Genomic DNA, 15224 nt, shown 5'->3' with positions numbered 1-15224 from the left:
ACTAAGACAGATCTATGATTTCAAGATGAATCCGAACCTAATTAAATGATTTCCGATCCTAAACGTACCTTAAACGAGTCGAACACGAACACGAGCTGGTCTTTGATGTTGCTTTGGTCCGTCATGACGATCTAGCACCAACAAGCTCGGGTTCTCGTCTCCGGATCTTGGTTCGGGTTGTGTGTGTGTTTTGGGTGTGTGTAGGGATTATGGAAAGATGGAATGGGAAGTTAGGGTTTTAGGATGGTTTAAGGGGTATTTATGTCCCTTAAAGCACATGGACCTAAGGCCCATCCCACCATCTTAATCCATGTAATTACCCAAGTCCATGATTTTTTCAATATTTAATATTAATTAAATATTAACACTCGTTTTTAAATCATGGACTTCTTTTATTTATTAATATAAAATTCGGGATGTTACAAGGATGAGTTTTTTATTCCATCTTAGATGAAGAGGAGAGAGGGTGTTATCAGAGATGGAAGTGTGATGGGAAGAAGGTCCGGCTGCCCAAGAAGGGTGGCGGCATAGGTCAGACTCGTGATACATGAAGGAGATAATATCACATAATGATTCTTGCCTTTTTCTCATTCATCGATATATGTTATATATAATTACAATAACTATCCTAAGTTAGGCGATAATGTCTCTTATAACTAATAGAAGATAGAGGGAAAGTTAACGTACAGACTAAATTATCGTGCTAACTGTGAGAATCAAGTAGTGTAATGATATATACAAGTACGTAGTGTAATTACAATATGTTGTTATTACACTACACTATAATTACACCATGTGTATATATTACACTATTTGATTTGATTCTCATACGTACACTTGATCCAAACCCTAGAAGATATTATCATATCAGTTACAATTAATGACATAACCGTATCTTATATCAGTTATTCTTAATAATTGGGCCAGCAACAGTCGTTTTATATTCTGTTACCACACACTTCTCCAGGTGAAGAACTTGGTGAAGAACTTGGCAACCTGGAGGATTAAACTTGATGATATAAAGTGGGCCACAGGTAATTTTGCTGATACATACTGCATTAAGTCACATGATCAGCTGGATGATATCCTATATAAAGCAGAGTTAAGCTATAAACCTGAACGACCAAAAGAGGCAGTGGTTATTAAACGCATCATCAATCATAAATACTGGAAAGCAACAGACTTCTATGCAGAACTTGAACTGCTTGCTGGTTGTAAGCATGACAATCTAGTCCCACTTCTTGGCTTTTGTAATGAAGAGTCTGAAAAGATTCTTGTTTTTGAGTGTTCTTTTAATGAAACCCTCGATGACAATTTGGGAAGCACGAGCAACCTAACCCATCTTACTTGGGAGCAACGGATTCGTATCTGCCTGGATATTGCACGTGGGTTGGAGCATCTTCACAGCAACGAGCTCAAACAGAGCCACGGTATGATACATCAAGGAATACTGAGTGCAAATGTTACATTGAAATGGGATGGAAAGTGGAAAGCAAAGATAGCCAACTTTAGAGATTCCAAATTCAGTTCATGCTCATATTTGTGGCGATCAAGACTTGAGAACTTTAGAGCTTGGTTATGGATGAAAACCTATCAAGATCCACCGGAACCTGGGAAACCATCAGCCCAAAGACATGATAGAGAAGATATTTATTCATTTTTAGCCCTAAGACATCTTAGAGATGATATTTACTCACCATCAGGCCAAAGATCTGTTTTAGACGATATTTACTCTTTTGGAGTAATTTTATTTGAGATTCTAACTGGGACGTTGGCCTATGATCCACGGTATATGTCGGATAATAGAAATGTGTTTGCATTCATGGCACACAAACACTTCAATGAAGGAAAACTTAAGAATATAACAGATCCTAGGTTAATGGAAGAAGATCAAAAGTGCTGTTATGCTCAAAGAAAAGGACCCGTTGAATATTCTTTGGATGCGTACTTCAAAATTGCATATCAATGTTTGGGGACCCCAAGAAAACGCCCTACATTGGAAGCTGTCATCAAGTCCCTTGATAAAGCATTACACTTTCAAGTAAGTAAAATTTTGAAGTTAGAAATACTTTGCTCTCTATCTTAATTCTAAGTAGCTCGAATGTTTTCCTTATCATAAAGTATCCAACCAAATGAAGAATAATTCATTAGTCACTAAATAAAAATACATATAGAATACTTACAATCGAAGCTAAGTTTTTATATATTGGATTGAGAAGATTACACAGTTTGATTATTGAAGAAACACTAAGTGACCCCGGCAGATTACAGATAATCTTAGGGTCAAGTAGATGTTTCCCACGAGGGTTAGGTCCGGCAAAGATGGTTATTCTTCTGATGACCTGCAAAACAGACACCGTGAGCTCGTCACTGAGAAGGGGGGGTACCTCCTTGTGACCACCCTCCGGCGTGAGAATCAGACTAGATTGCTCTGGATATAAGTGTCAATTAAGAGAAATAGCTAGAGCAGATAAGATATGTGATGGTATAAGATAGTATATAATAAGATAATGATACTGTTCCAAGGTGTTGGAGTATTTATAGCCGAAGGTAGGTTTCCAAGCAGGTACAGCCAGCTGTATAATATTCCTTTTCTACCAACTGTGGGCTACGCACGTGCCATGCTGGTGGTTGGTGGGTAGGCAGCGGCTGATAGTGACATGGCCGGCTGTGTACTATTCCTTTTCCACCAACTGCAGGCTATGTACGTGCCACGATGAGGGTTGGTGAGTAGGCAACGGCTGATAGTGACATTAAGTACTAGAGCGTGCTGCTCGTCGTACTGTTGTCAGTGAGCTGTCACCCTGTGATTGGTTCATGGGCTGCTTTGGTCAGATCTTGTCTATTTTGTCCATACCTTGGCAGGTATAGTACAAAAGATCCTCCAGAAGCGTACGGACTGGCTTATTTGGGCGGGAGTATTCCCGCCTTGCTCATTCCTTCTTCAGGTGACATTACTGAATTATTGAGAGTTAGTGCCTTGTGCGTGTAGCCTTGCTATTAGTGCGGGTAGCCTTCCCTGATTGCTTGTATCCGCAGCTGCGGGAACAGGCGGGGTACTTCACCATTGGGAGGCTTTTCCTGCGGAACAGCTTGCGTACTGCGCGTAAGGTCTTCATCTCTCTGAGCATGGTGGGTCCTGCGGAACCAGTTGGTCTTTGCGCAGACGTCCCTTTTCAAGGTGAGTCTTGCGGGTCCAACTGGGCTCTGCTGGGACCTACATCTTCAATTATCTACTAGCTATATAGTATAACTGATTGATTGTCAAAGCATTTTTTTAATGATAAAAGTTTCTGAACTTTAAAATCTTTCATCTTTTAAAGCGTAACACAATCAGTTTTGATCACAACTATTGATCGACTCTTTCTATTGATTGAATGAAAGCGTACATACAATGAATAATAGACCAGCTATTAAATAACCTTAACAAACTAACTCGAAACAGACGTGAACTTCATCCTAAAGACTAGGGAAAACAAGCCCATTATCTAACCCACTAACTAAAACTTGTTAAACAAACGAGCATGTGACTAAATACTAAAATACTTAGCCTATGAACCATTAACCAGCTTCTGACCCGACCCGAACCATCAAGAGTATCCAACATATTGGCCCCAATGTACATGAAATGTTATACAAAACAGGAGAACGAAATTGTCAGTAGCTGTTTATCATACTTAACAGAGAAAATAAACACATATAGCTAACGAGTATGAAAACCAACCACATATGCAAGCGGGGTACAAGGTCTATACATCAAAGTAATAACAAAAATAATTATTTGTATTTGCAATCATAGAGCTATTTTATTTTCGTACTACTTTACAATCTACTTATATAATATTAAAGCAAAATCATTCTTTCACATGTCACTCAACTATAGTAGCAAACTAGAATGCCAACTAATGCTATTACCATTTATAGAATTAATAACAAAGTTACAAATTAAACTTTAAATGTCTTATTAATTGAGATTTTAGATATTTATGAATTATAAAATGTTATTTATCACTATGTATATCTTGTGAATCAATAAGGTGTAGCTTATTACGTACGTTATTAAATTTAACTTTTTTATAGTATTTTTTAAACATCCGTGTATTACACAAGTTATACCCTAATATATATATATATATATATATATAACCAAAGTAGAATGCTAAAATCAAGAGGAGGTTACCAAATAAATAAATATACAATTAATATAAACACCTACCAATAATAGATCCATATAACAAGGCATGAAATAAGGGTTGAATTTATTAAAATTATATTTGAATTAATAATGTCAGTCTTGTGTCTTAATTAGTAATCTATACATTCTAATGCTTAGTACAAACCATAGTAAGCATACCCCTATTGTATTTAGATTTAAAATACACCAGAATTAAAAAAATACCCACAAAATCTAATGCTAACACATGTATCATGACCGAGGAGGAAGTGGGAAATCTAAAACTTTCACATCACTAGTCTATGTGAATCTCCTAGCGAGTCCATCAACCATTCATAACATTATTGGACGACCATATGAAAACAGTCAGGGTGTCCTCCTATGGTGCATCTGCAGAATAAACAATAGAAACAACAGCCTAGCTCCAGGGCCTTTGTGATGGGGACGTTGCTTTGGTAGTGGCATTTCTGGTGGAGCTAGGTTAGGAACCGGTTCAGGCTTTACAACAACCAACCTTATGCCTTGAGGCGTCTCCCCAGCAAATTGTTTCCCGTTGTCTCTTGCGATGTTGTGAGGAAGCACAAAACGTCATACAATGTTTTCCCACACGAACCTTTTCACTTGTTTCCCCGTGATCATTATTAGGGGTTTAGCCTCTACCCATTGGTAAAATAATCTATGGCCACTACCAAAACTTAGCCTTCCCCGACCCTTCAGGGAATGGACCCACTATGTATATTCCCCATTTCTGAAACGGCCAGGATGAGCTGACCGGGACGAGGTTGAGCTTAGGTTTTCGAGTCACGAGGGCATAGATCTGACAGCTGTCACACTTTCGTATTTTCTTGAGTTATAAACATGGCTGACCAATAGTATCCAGCTCTCGTGGCTCGGGCTGCAACCATCTTCGCCCCCATGTGCATCCCACATATTCAGCTTCCCCGTAGTCTATGCATTTGAGTGAGGGTCCCAGGTAGGACCTATGGTACAAACTTCCCACAATGATCTCATAATGGAGGGCCGGATTCTCAATCTATGGGCCTCCTGTTTATCCTTGGGCACGATTCCTTTTTGCAAGTATCGATAGATCGGGGTCATCTAATTGGGCTCGGGCGTCTCTATGCTGGCGATGGTATCTTCTGATATTGACGGCTGCTTGATAGTCTCAACCTTGACGTCCTTTGCCAGATGATCAAAGGCAACAGACGCCAACTTGCTCAAAGCGTCTGCTTTTTTATTTAGCCCTCGTGCGATATGGATGACCTCTGATTTTTTGAAACTTTGTAACAACTCCTGTGTCTTCTTCAGGTACTCTACAATTTTAGGGTCCTTAGCCTCATAATCCCCCTTCACTTGATTGGCCACTAGCAGTGTATCGACATGAGCTTTAATACGCTGCACCTTGACTTTTCTTGCCATCCTCAGCCCTGCCAAGAGGGCCTCGTATTCGGATTTGTTGTTAGCGCTGGGGAAGTCCAACCGCATGGCATAAGTTAACTCTATACCCTCAGGGCTAATGAGGATGAACCCTGCTCTGCTTCCATCGCCATTCGAGGCCCATCAGTGTAAAGGCTCCATGAAGGTTCTTCTTGGTTCGTTGGGACCTCGGGCTCAGCGTCTCCCAGGTGATTCTATTGGGACATAAATACTTCTTTTTCAGGGAATGTCGTTTCAGTGATGAAGTCAGCTATCACTTGCCCTTTCAACGCGGCTCTAGGTTTATATTCGATTGTCAGGTCCCCAGCTCTATTGCCCACTTGGCCAATCTGCTCGATATTCCAGGTTTCATGAGGAACTGCTGAAGGGGTTTGTCAGTCAAGACCCATATCACATGGGCTTGGAAATATCTCCTTAGTTTCCTTGCCGTGTAAATCAAGGACAACACTAGCTTCTCAACGGTATAATACCTTTCCTCGGGACCTTTTAATGTACGACTGACGAAGTAAATAGGGATTTGGGCCTTTCCTCTCTCGACCATAAGCACCGGAGAGGTAAAGGACCAATACCTCCCCTGGCTGCGGGGCTGTGATTGTCGGGAGCTCGCATAGATGGGCCTTCAATTCCTAAAAGGCTTTATTGGCCTCCAAGTCCCAACAAAACTTGTTCTTTTTCACCCTTCTTCTCAGGACTACCATGAACGGGAGGGTTCTCTCTGCAATCTTGGAAAGGAGTCGGTTGAAAGCGACCAATCTCCCATTAAGTCTTTGTACCTCCTTGATGTTTCTTGGTGAATCCATCTGAAGTAAGGCTTCCACCTTCTCGGGATTGGATTTGATCCCCTCCTTGGTAACTAAAACCCCCAAAAATTTTCCTTCTTCTACTCCAAACGAGCATTTACCAGGGTTGAGTTTCATGTTAGCCTCCCTGAGTGTGTTGAAGGTTTTTTTGATGTCGTCAAGCATCCTGTCTTCATTTGTGCTTTTGATGACGAGGTCGTCGACATATATCTCTATGTTTCTTTCTCTATATTGATCAAATAGTCGATCCATGAAGCGCTTGTAAGTTGCCCCTGCGTTCTTCAAACCAAAATGCATCTTGGTGTAGCGAAAAGTCCCATATATATTCAACATATATAAATTGTTAAAATTAACTTACAAGATAGCTAAATTACATATATTGGTTATTAGGTTATGTGTGTATTCCATCATGTATTACCTTTGGGATGGTGGAACATGAAGCCATCGTATCCTCTTTCAACGTAATAGATGGCTTGTGTCTGTTATGCTGAGTTCTGGAATATGCCCATCAAAAGGCATCTTGGCATATTGGTATAGAATGTTGTTTTTTCTTCATCTTTAGGGTCCATTTGGATTTGATGGTACCCTTTGTAGGCGTCTAGGAAGCATCTGAGAGGAAACTGGGCCAGGGATTCTATCTTCTTTTCTATCTTGGGGAGAGGGTATGAATCCTTTGGGCAAGCTTTATTCAAATCTTTGAAATCAATACACATGCGCCAACTGTTGTCCGATTCGCGATGATGACAGGGTTTGATATCCATCGAGGATATTTAACCTCTCGTACAATCCCTGCTTGCAAAAGATTAGAGGTTTCTTCCAGCACTGCATGGCTTTTCTGCGGGCCCAGACTTCTCTGTTTTTGTTTGATTGTCTCCATCCAATTGAACTCGTCCAGACTGTGATGTACCAAGTTCCGAGGGACCCCGGTCATGTCTTCATTATTCCATACGAAGACATCAGTGTTACGGAGTAGCACCTCCTTCAGACCAGCCTTACCTCAGTCAGATAATTGGGACTCAATTCCTCCACCCCTTTCCTTGGCTTAGTTCCCCTTCTAATATAGCTACTATTCCCATGGAGGAACGGACAGTAGCTATCCCTTTTGGAGTGGGGAATCTCATGTACCCATGAATCGTGGAGGGAACGGCTCGAAGTGCTTTCATTCCTGGTCTGCTTAACATGATGTTGTATTTTGAGGGTGCCCGCACCACGGAGAAAAGGGAGATAAACCGTTCTTGCTTTCTCTCCATCCCTGAGAGTGAATGGGATTAGAGAACCTAGAGGTTATACTACCTCCCCTGAGAATCCCATTAACGGACACACATCTTCCTCTAACCTGCTTTGGATTTCTTTCTGCAGCCTCACAAAAATAGTGCTCATACATGACTTCTACCCCACTTCCTCCATTGACATGGACACAGGCTACCCGGTGTCCCGCTACACTTGCCGAGATATTCAAAGGCATTTCTCTGGCATCTTCCTCCTCCAGACCAGGGAATGATATTTTAGCTTTCATCCATGCCATGCTCGAAACCAAGGACCCTACTCTCCCTACCTTGGAAATCCTTCCCGGGTCTTCCCCTTCTTCATCCCTTCTTCGTATCATGTCAACAAAATTCTTGTCTTCGTCCTCTTCTTTGAATTTTGAGGGGGATCCCCTGGAAGGAAGGGGCAACTGCCCAGATTTCAAGGTTGCTCCCACAATTTTTCAGTTGGATGCAATTCTCGATGGCATGGCCATGACTTTTGTGGTAGTTACAATACCCTTGGGGATTGGGCTTGTACACTTGCTTAAAGGGGCCAGATGTCTTGGGTGGGTATTTGGCCTTGTCTGCCACTAGTACGTCTTCCCATTCCGGCAGTTGCTTTTCACCATAAGGGGGCATATACCGGTTTCCTTCGGGACGCATGCCAGTGGGAAATCGGGGCGGGTGGTATGTTGTGGGTGTGTAAGTGGAGTGAATTCTGGGGGGTCGAAATGGCATAAAACGGACCTTTTCAAATGGTGTCCGACTCTTTCCGGGACTGGGACCTCCAACATTCTTCCCTACCAGGCGTTTAGGTCTCAACTTTTTTGTTTCCCATTCCCGTAGTTTGGACCCCGTGTCCTTCCCCCTGACAAAAGCTCTCACCCGGTCCATCAGTTGGTCAAAGGTACCCGGAAATTCCTCTCCTAGCATTTCTGTTAACTGAGAAAATCTTACCCCATTTATGAAACCACTTATCAGCATAACTTCCGGTACCCCCTTAATATCACGCTTTAGGCCACATACCGATCCATGAACTGTTCCACCTTTTCTTCAACTCTCCTCCTAATGTGTAGAATCTCGTTGAGGGTTCTTCATAGCCTTCCTCTGCTGCTGAAGTTTCGTAGAAACTTTCCCCTCGGTTCCTCATAACTGTCTATGCTTCCTGGTTCAAGACTGTCAAACCAAACTCGTGCTCCTCCCTTTAGGGTTTGGGGGAACCACCTATTTACCATCTCTGCTCCGCGAAAGGCGTGAAGATGGTCTTCCGGGTCCTGAGTTCCGTCGTACTTGTCTACGGTGGACGGATAATGGAGCTTAGGGGGCAGAGTGGCTTCCGTTATTCGCCGGGTGAATTTGACACATCTGACGTATCAGACTGACGGTATGGAGTATCCAGTGTGTCCGACACATATTTTTCTTCTCTTTTCATTTAAAGGAGGAAATGAGGATGACCAGGGATTCCAAAAGACATTGGAATCCTTACACTGCACGTTCCTGGGCTCTTCCTCTTCCTCTTCCTCTTCCTCTTCCTCTGGCCCAGGTGTTTCAAACGACAGGCGTGTCTTGACCGCCGTGAGTTTCTTCTTCTTTTCTTGCTCTTCTAGGCACGCCTTGAGTGCGTCTTTGTGGGCCCGTACGAATTCAGGGGTTATATCCCACTTTTCTCCAGAAATTCTCCCCTTTTCTACCCTCGGTCTTTGGTCCTCCTTCTCTTTCTCATCTTCAATCATCACCGGTCCTTCAATTTCCGGCATGTTTCCCGGAGGTGGACCTGTTTTAGGCAGATCTGTTACTCCGTTCCCCGCCGGCGTTACTAGTACACTTTCGTCGCTGGAAATGGGTTTGAACATTAACAGTGTTTCGTCTGGATTCAGGTCGGTCATCTTGTCTAAAACTGTGGGTGGGACTGTTATTTACACAAGTCCCAAGGATGACGCCAATGTTGAGACCTTGAATGAATTATTACAAGACTACGTGTGTGAGTGTGAGTGAGGCCTTGCTTGTTCGTTTCAGACGAAGATGACCATGCACAATGTGAGTGGAAGTTTTATTATATTGATTCAACATGCCTTATTACAATAAAGATGTATACGTATGTAGTATCCCCGAGGATTATTTTCATGGACCGTTAACTCCTAGGGTCTAGCCTATTGTCCACTGGTTTTTCCCCTCTCACTGACTTTGGCAGGAAGCTTGCTATTATCCGCTGGACATCTCCTTTCCTCCAGGAGTACGTATGCTACAATTCTGTCTGGCAACCAGATCAATAGCGACTGGTTTGTTGTTGACCTGAACTCTTGTCTGGGTGTGCACTGATACCATTGGGTTGGGCCTTACTTCTTGGGCTTGTCCGTCTTACCGCTACTCATTGGGCCAGTGAAGCCAAATCTGATGTAGTTTCTTCGGCTATATATAAACAAATAACTGAATAAAAACTACATGCCTACTTTTCTACCGACTGCTCTAGTAACTAATATGCATGAACATAAATTAAAGGCAATAAGATAAAAAGCCCACGTTGTAGATCACTATGTATTGTTGGATTGCGCATGGCATCGTGGGTACGTATCAGACTTGCTTGGACTCCAAGTATTTGCCACTCACTTGTGGACTTATAAGTAATTGGTGATTAATACGATATACCTGACTTGTTACAACAGAACTCATACACCACCAACTCATGTCAACATGTAGTGCATCCCGGCAATTAATTTTGATTTTGTTTTCTTTTCCTCGTTTGACGTTGCAGGTTCAAAACTTTGAACATATGAAGATTCCTCTCAGGGATATAATCATCGCCACAGATAATTTTCATGAAAGTCGTCTTCTTGGGAAAGGCGGATATGGTTCCGTATACCACGCAAACCTCAAAACGAAAACAAAGTGTAAAGATGAAATTTTTTAAACATCGAACGCTGTATCTATAAAGAGCATCTCAAGTGAAACAGGCGATCAAGGAAAAGAAGGGTTTCTTGCCGAACTTGATGTGCTCACTAGATTTAAGCATCCCAACATTGTGTCTCTGCTTGGATTTTGTGTTGAAGGGAGTGCAATGATTCTTGTTTATGAGTTCGTTTCTAACAGAAGTTTGAGTGATTATTTGTGAAAAACTGATAACCTGACTAATTTTACGTGGGAAGAACGTTTGAAGATGTGCATTGGTATCGCAGAAGGATTGAATTACCTGCACACAGGAATGGAGGACAGGAAAATGTTAATACATTGTGACATCAAAAGCGATAATATTCTGCTGGGTGAGAATCGGGAGGCAAAGATCGCCGACTTTGGGCTATCTAAATTTCAACACGCGATCACCATCAATACAATGCATCTTGCAGGCACACCTAATTATTGGGATCCAGAATATTTGAAGACAGGTAAGTTAAAAAAAGCTTCAGATATTTACTCCTTTGGAGTAGTTTTGTTGGAGATCTTCTCTGGGAAGCTGGCCTGGGATTCACGTTTCAATCTGGAAAATGAAAAGGGAAAGCTAATACAAATGCTAGATTTGAAATTAATAAAAGACGTTTGTGAACTCAGTTTTACTCGAAAAGAAAAACCAGCTGATGATTCTTTGGCTGTATTTGAAACAATTGCGTGTAAATGTTTAGCGAAAACTCAGGCAGAGCGTCCCACAATTGGAGAAGTCATGAAGGAACTTACGAAAGCATTATACATTCAAGTAAGGAAATACTTTAAAATTACGTTCTTGGCAGGGCTATGATTAAGAATACATATTCCAGATCATAGATAGTTTAGTAATTTTTATCTTAAAAGAAATGTAGGATTTATGTTAATGCGTAGTCTATAATTTCATAGACATATATGAGAAGTAATGATTAACGTTTGCGGTTTATATATCTTATATAAACACATATGAAATTGTGAGAATTACAATTTCATCGTGCAAATTGGTATGCACATGCTTCTGTTCAGTTTCTGTTTTCTTCACATTATGACAATCGACATACCTTCAAATCTAGTGTTTGTTATTCGCAGGAAAACACGATGAAACCCCTCAAAATTTCACGTGAGCATATAACATTTAGCGTAGAAAACTTTACTAATGATAACAGCATTATGAGAGGATGTGAGATGCTTTACAAAGGAACAGTTAAGTACAATAATAGACGGCTGGATCAGGAAGTTCATGTAAAACAATTTAGCACAACTAGTCAAGAAGATGGATTTTTGAAAGAGTTTGAAGTTCTTTACAAGTATCGACAAGAGAATATCATCGGTCTTGTAGGCTACTGCAAAGAAAATTTAGAAAAAATCATTGTTTATGAGCATGCATCAAAGGGTCAGCTCACTCGGTATTTAAAGGATACTAGCTTTCCATGGATCACACGACTTAAGGTATGCATTGATGTTGCAAACGGATTGAAGTTCCTTCATGGGGGTGATGGAGGACAAGATGTGGTGATACATAATGACTTAAAAAGTTCCAACATTCTACTAACTAACGATTGGAAAGAGAAAATTTGTGGTTTTGAGCATGCCTTAACACATCCAGCAAATACGGAGATTAAGTATCTCATGAATGATGTTGTAGGCTCCCTTGGATAATGTGACCCGTTGCATTCGGAAACGCATCACTTGACCGAAGGATCTGATATATACAAGCTTGGTGTGATTTTATTTGAGATCTTGTGTGGGAGACCGGCATATCAAGTGGACTTCACAGACAAAAGTCAATTTTTAGACTTTTTGGTTAAACGTCACTTTCAAATAGCAAGAGTTGAGGACATAGTGTTTGAAGGCATAAAGGAACAAATTGCGCAGAAAGCATTTTCTACATTTAGAAGGATTGCATTCCAATGCTTAGATGGAGATATAAAAGAACGACCCACGGCTTGTAAGGTGGTGGAACAACTTCAAAAAGCTTTGGAATTTCAAGTAAGTTTATAGTCTTAATTAGTTGTACATGAAAATCTTTACATTCTGACAATCTTCACCATAAGGGTGGTGGTGCTGAGGGTGGGATGCGGGTAGTGCCTTCAGGTACCCAGGTACACCCCTACCACCCTCCTTATTTTGCTTTCCGGGTTATGCTCACGGGTATAACTGCCCGATGGTGGTGAGTGGAATGTAGCTGTTCCAATAATTTTCTACACCCTATTCGATAATCATTTCTATACTATTTTGTTCTCTATATTTCTCTATACTACTTTGCTCTCTATAAGATGAATATAAACTTAAACCTATACAATCCACCCGACGATTATGATGATATGTTATTCATGGATAGTAGTCTCCCATTTCTCTATTATCTTTCCTGGAGGTCGAAGAACAAGACATGATGACATAAAAAAAGAGATACGTGCCACGTAATTGAAAAAATGATCATCGATAGTAAATATCGCAAAAATGGTTAGCTAACCTGGTTGTTTCTTGTTTTATAAAGCTTTCCTTTCAAAAAAAAAAAATTAATCTCCCATTTCTCTCTCTTTTTTAAAAAAAATAATATAATCTTTATTTTTATTTTTAATGAAAGTTCTTATTTATTTGTGTTTAATCTTGTTTAATTAGTAATTTATAATTAGAAATTAGAACTCTTTAGGGTGATTGAAAAGAGTAACACCACCCCTTAATGTAGTCCATGCAAGATAGTTCATGATAAAACTGTGGTCAGGTGTTAAGAGTAGTTTAAAATACAGACCCCACCACCCTAAGTGATCAGCAGTAGTTTTCTTTATGATACATTGCAATATAGTTTTTGATTCTTGAATTAATATGCAGGAGGCTTATGAAACACGGGTGGCCAAATTGAACAGTAGCTACAAAAAAATACTTGGTCAGATTTCAAAGTCTCCAGGGAGGTACTCCACAATGCAGAAAAGGGATATATACAGCATACTTTCCATGGAAATCCTCCTTGAAGATGACAAACTGGTACATTTTCTTTTCGATGGATATTTTCCTACTTTTGAGTTGTAATTTTATTTATTTTAACTTGCTCTATTCATATGAATACATAACTAAATACAACTGATTCTCAACTCTAGACAAAAAATGGTCATTTTCCTATACGTGTGTTTTAGCCTGGAGTCATGTTATAACCCTCCCTCCCCCTTAATGTAATATTCTTTATCTATTTTTACTCTGATATCAAACTTTTTTTCCATTCATAGACTTAACTGTGATACGCGACATTTTCACTTATTTCAGCTTTCCACTTGCGGAACATCATCAAATGTTCCTTTTATGACCACGCAATCTAATACGTGACAACGCTCGTATAATATATACAGTTTTGGGTTCCATGCGCTTTTTACTCTGCCTATATTTAATATTTCATATTTCTTCATTTTTCATCTCCAGACATTTACCTTGTTGTAACTTGCTGATTAGCTTCATTTTTAAAAGACATTTCTAACACCATATATGGTATATTAATCATATCTTTTTATTTAGATAACTCCACTCCAAGAGTCAGTTCGGTTCATTCCGGATGATGATGATGATTATGAGGGTTACCACTCAGATCATGTGACATCAAAATCTATTAGATGGGCATATTCCAGAACTCAGCATAACAGACACAAGCCATCTATTACGTTGAAAGAGGATACGATGGCTTCATGTTCCACCATCCCAAAGGTAATACATGATGGAATACACACATAACCTAATAACCAATGTATGTAATTTAGCTATCTTGTAAGTTAATTTTAACAATTTATATATGTGACAGAGAGACAACATATAATAACGTTGTTAATGGCATATAATCCCGTAGGGTCAATCCTAGCAGAATTATGAACACGTTTGGATACTGTCGAAGATAATTCAAAGAATGCGTTGGAGATAACTCAAGTTCAAATTATATTTATCGAGTTTTTTTTTCCTTTTTTTTGTTCTATTTTACCTTTATCTTTAAAATATCGTAGTCTTGTATAAATTTGTTTTCTTTAATTTTCTGTTTATTTGTAAGCTATTAAAATACCATTTATAGTGATGCCCAAGATAAAAGAATGAATGATCGATCAATGAAAATAACAAGATAACAATTTGCAAAAGGTATGAAATCTTTATTGATTTTCGAAGGTTTATACAGACATACATGTTTGTTGATCTTAATACTAATTACAACTTCAATCTTTCTACAATACATAAATATTAAAACTAACTAAAACATACTATGACATATATTTACATAACTAACCCTAGACTCTAACTTGGAGGGATTAAATCTAGCATTCACCCCCTTAGAACAAGTAAGTCTTCAACACCGAGCAGTTTCCTCATTGTAGCAAACTTTATCCTTGCCAATGCTTTTGTTAAGATGTCCGCTGTTTGAAGTTCTCCACTTATGTGTTCAACAGTGATGTGATTGTTTTCAACACATTCTCTTATAAAATGATAACAGGTGTCAATGTGTTTACTTCTTCCATTAAACACTGGGTTCTTCATTAGCGCGATAGTGGATATGTTGTCGACATATAGAGTAATCTTTTCTTCCTTCCATCCGGTGAGTTTGACATGTTGCAGCCGTTGCAGCCATGAATTCAGATTCACATGAAGAGAGTGCCACAGTTTGTTGCTTTTGTGTGCACCAAG

The 15224-nt window shown here is 39.8% G+C and overlaps 2 protein-coding genes across 2 annotated transcripts; both read left to right on the top strand.

The window, feature by feature from the left end:
- The first annotated feature begins 793 nt into the window (after window positions 1-793).
- Window positions 794-2086, top strand: LOC143576757 (putative receptor-like protein kinase At5g24010). Its single transcript, XM_077060783.1, has 2 exons — window positions 794-797; window positions 906-2086. Exons 1-2 carry the CDS (start codon window positions 794-796, stop codon window positions 2084-2086), a joined length of 1185 nt encoding a protein of 394 aa, XP_076916898.1.
- Window positions 1630-12249, top strand: LOC143576763 (receptor-like protein kinase THESEUS 1). The gene is made up of 3 exons (XM_077060792.1): window positions 1630-2041; window positions 10411-11343; window positions 11661-12249. Exons 2-3 carry the CDS (start codon window positions 10813-10815, stop codon window positions 12228-12230), a joined length of 1101 nt encoding a protein of 366 aa, XP_076916907.1. The 5' UTR covers window positions 1630-2041; window positions 10411-10812; the 3' UTR covers window positions 12231-12249.
- The last annotated feature ends 2975 nt before the right edge of the window (window positions 12250-15224 follow it).

This window comes from Bidens hawaiensis, unplaced genomic scaffold (genome assembly GCF_021521415.1).
Source record: "Bidens hawaiensis isolate Kalapana, Puna unplaced genomic scaffold, B.hawaiensis_p1.1 tig00028293_1, whole genome shotgun sequence".
Taxonomy (NCBI): Eukaryota; Viridiplantae; Streptophyta; class Magnoliopsida; order Asterales; family Asteraceae; genus Bidens; species Bidens hawaiensis.
The sequence above is the reverse complement of the archived record's forward strand: the minus strand, read 5'-3'. Positions and strand labels throughout refer to the sequence as shown.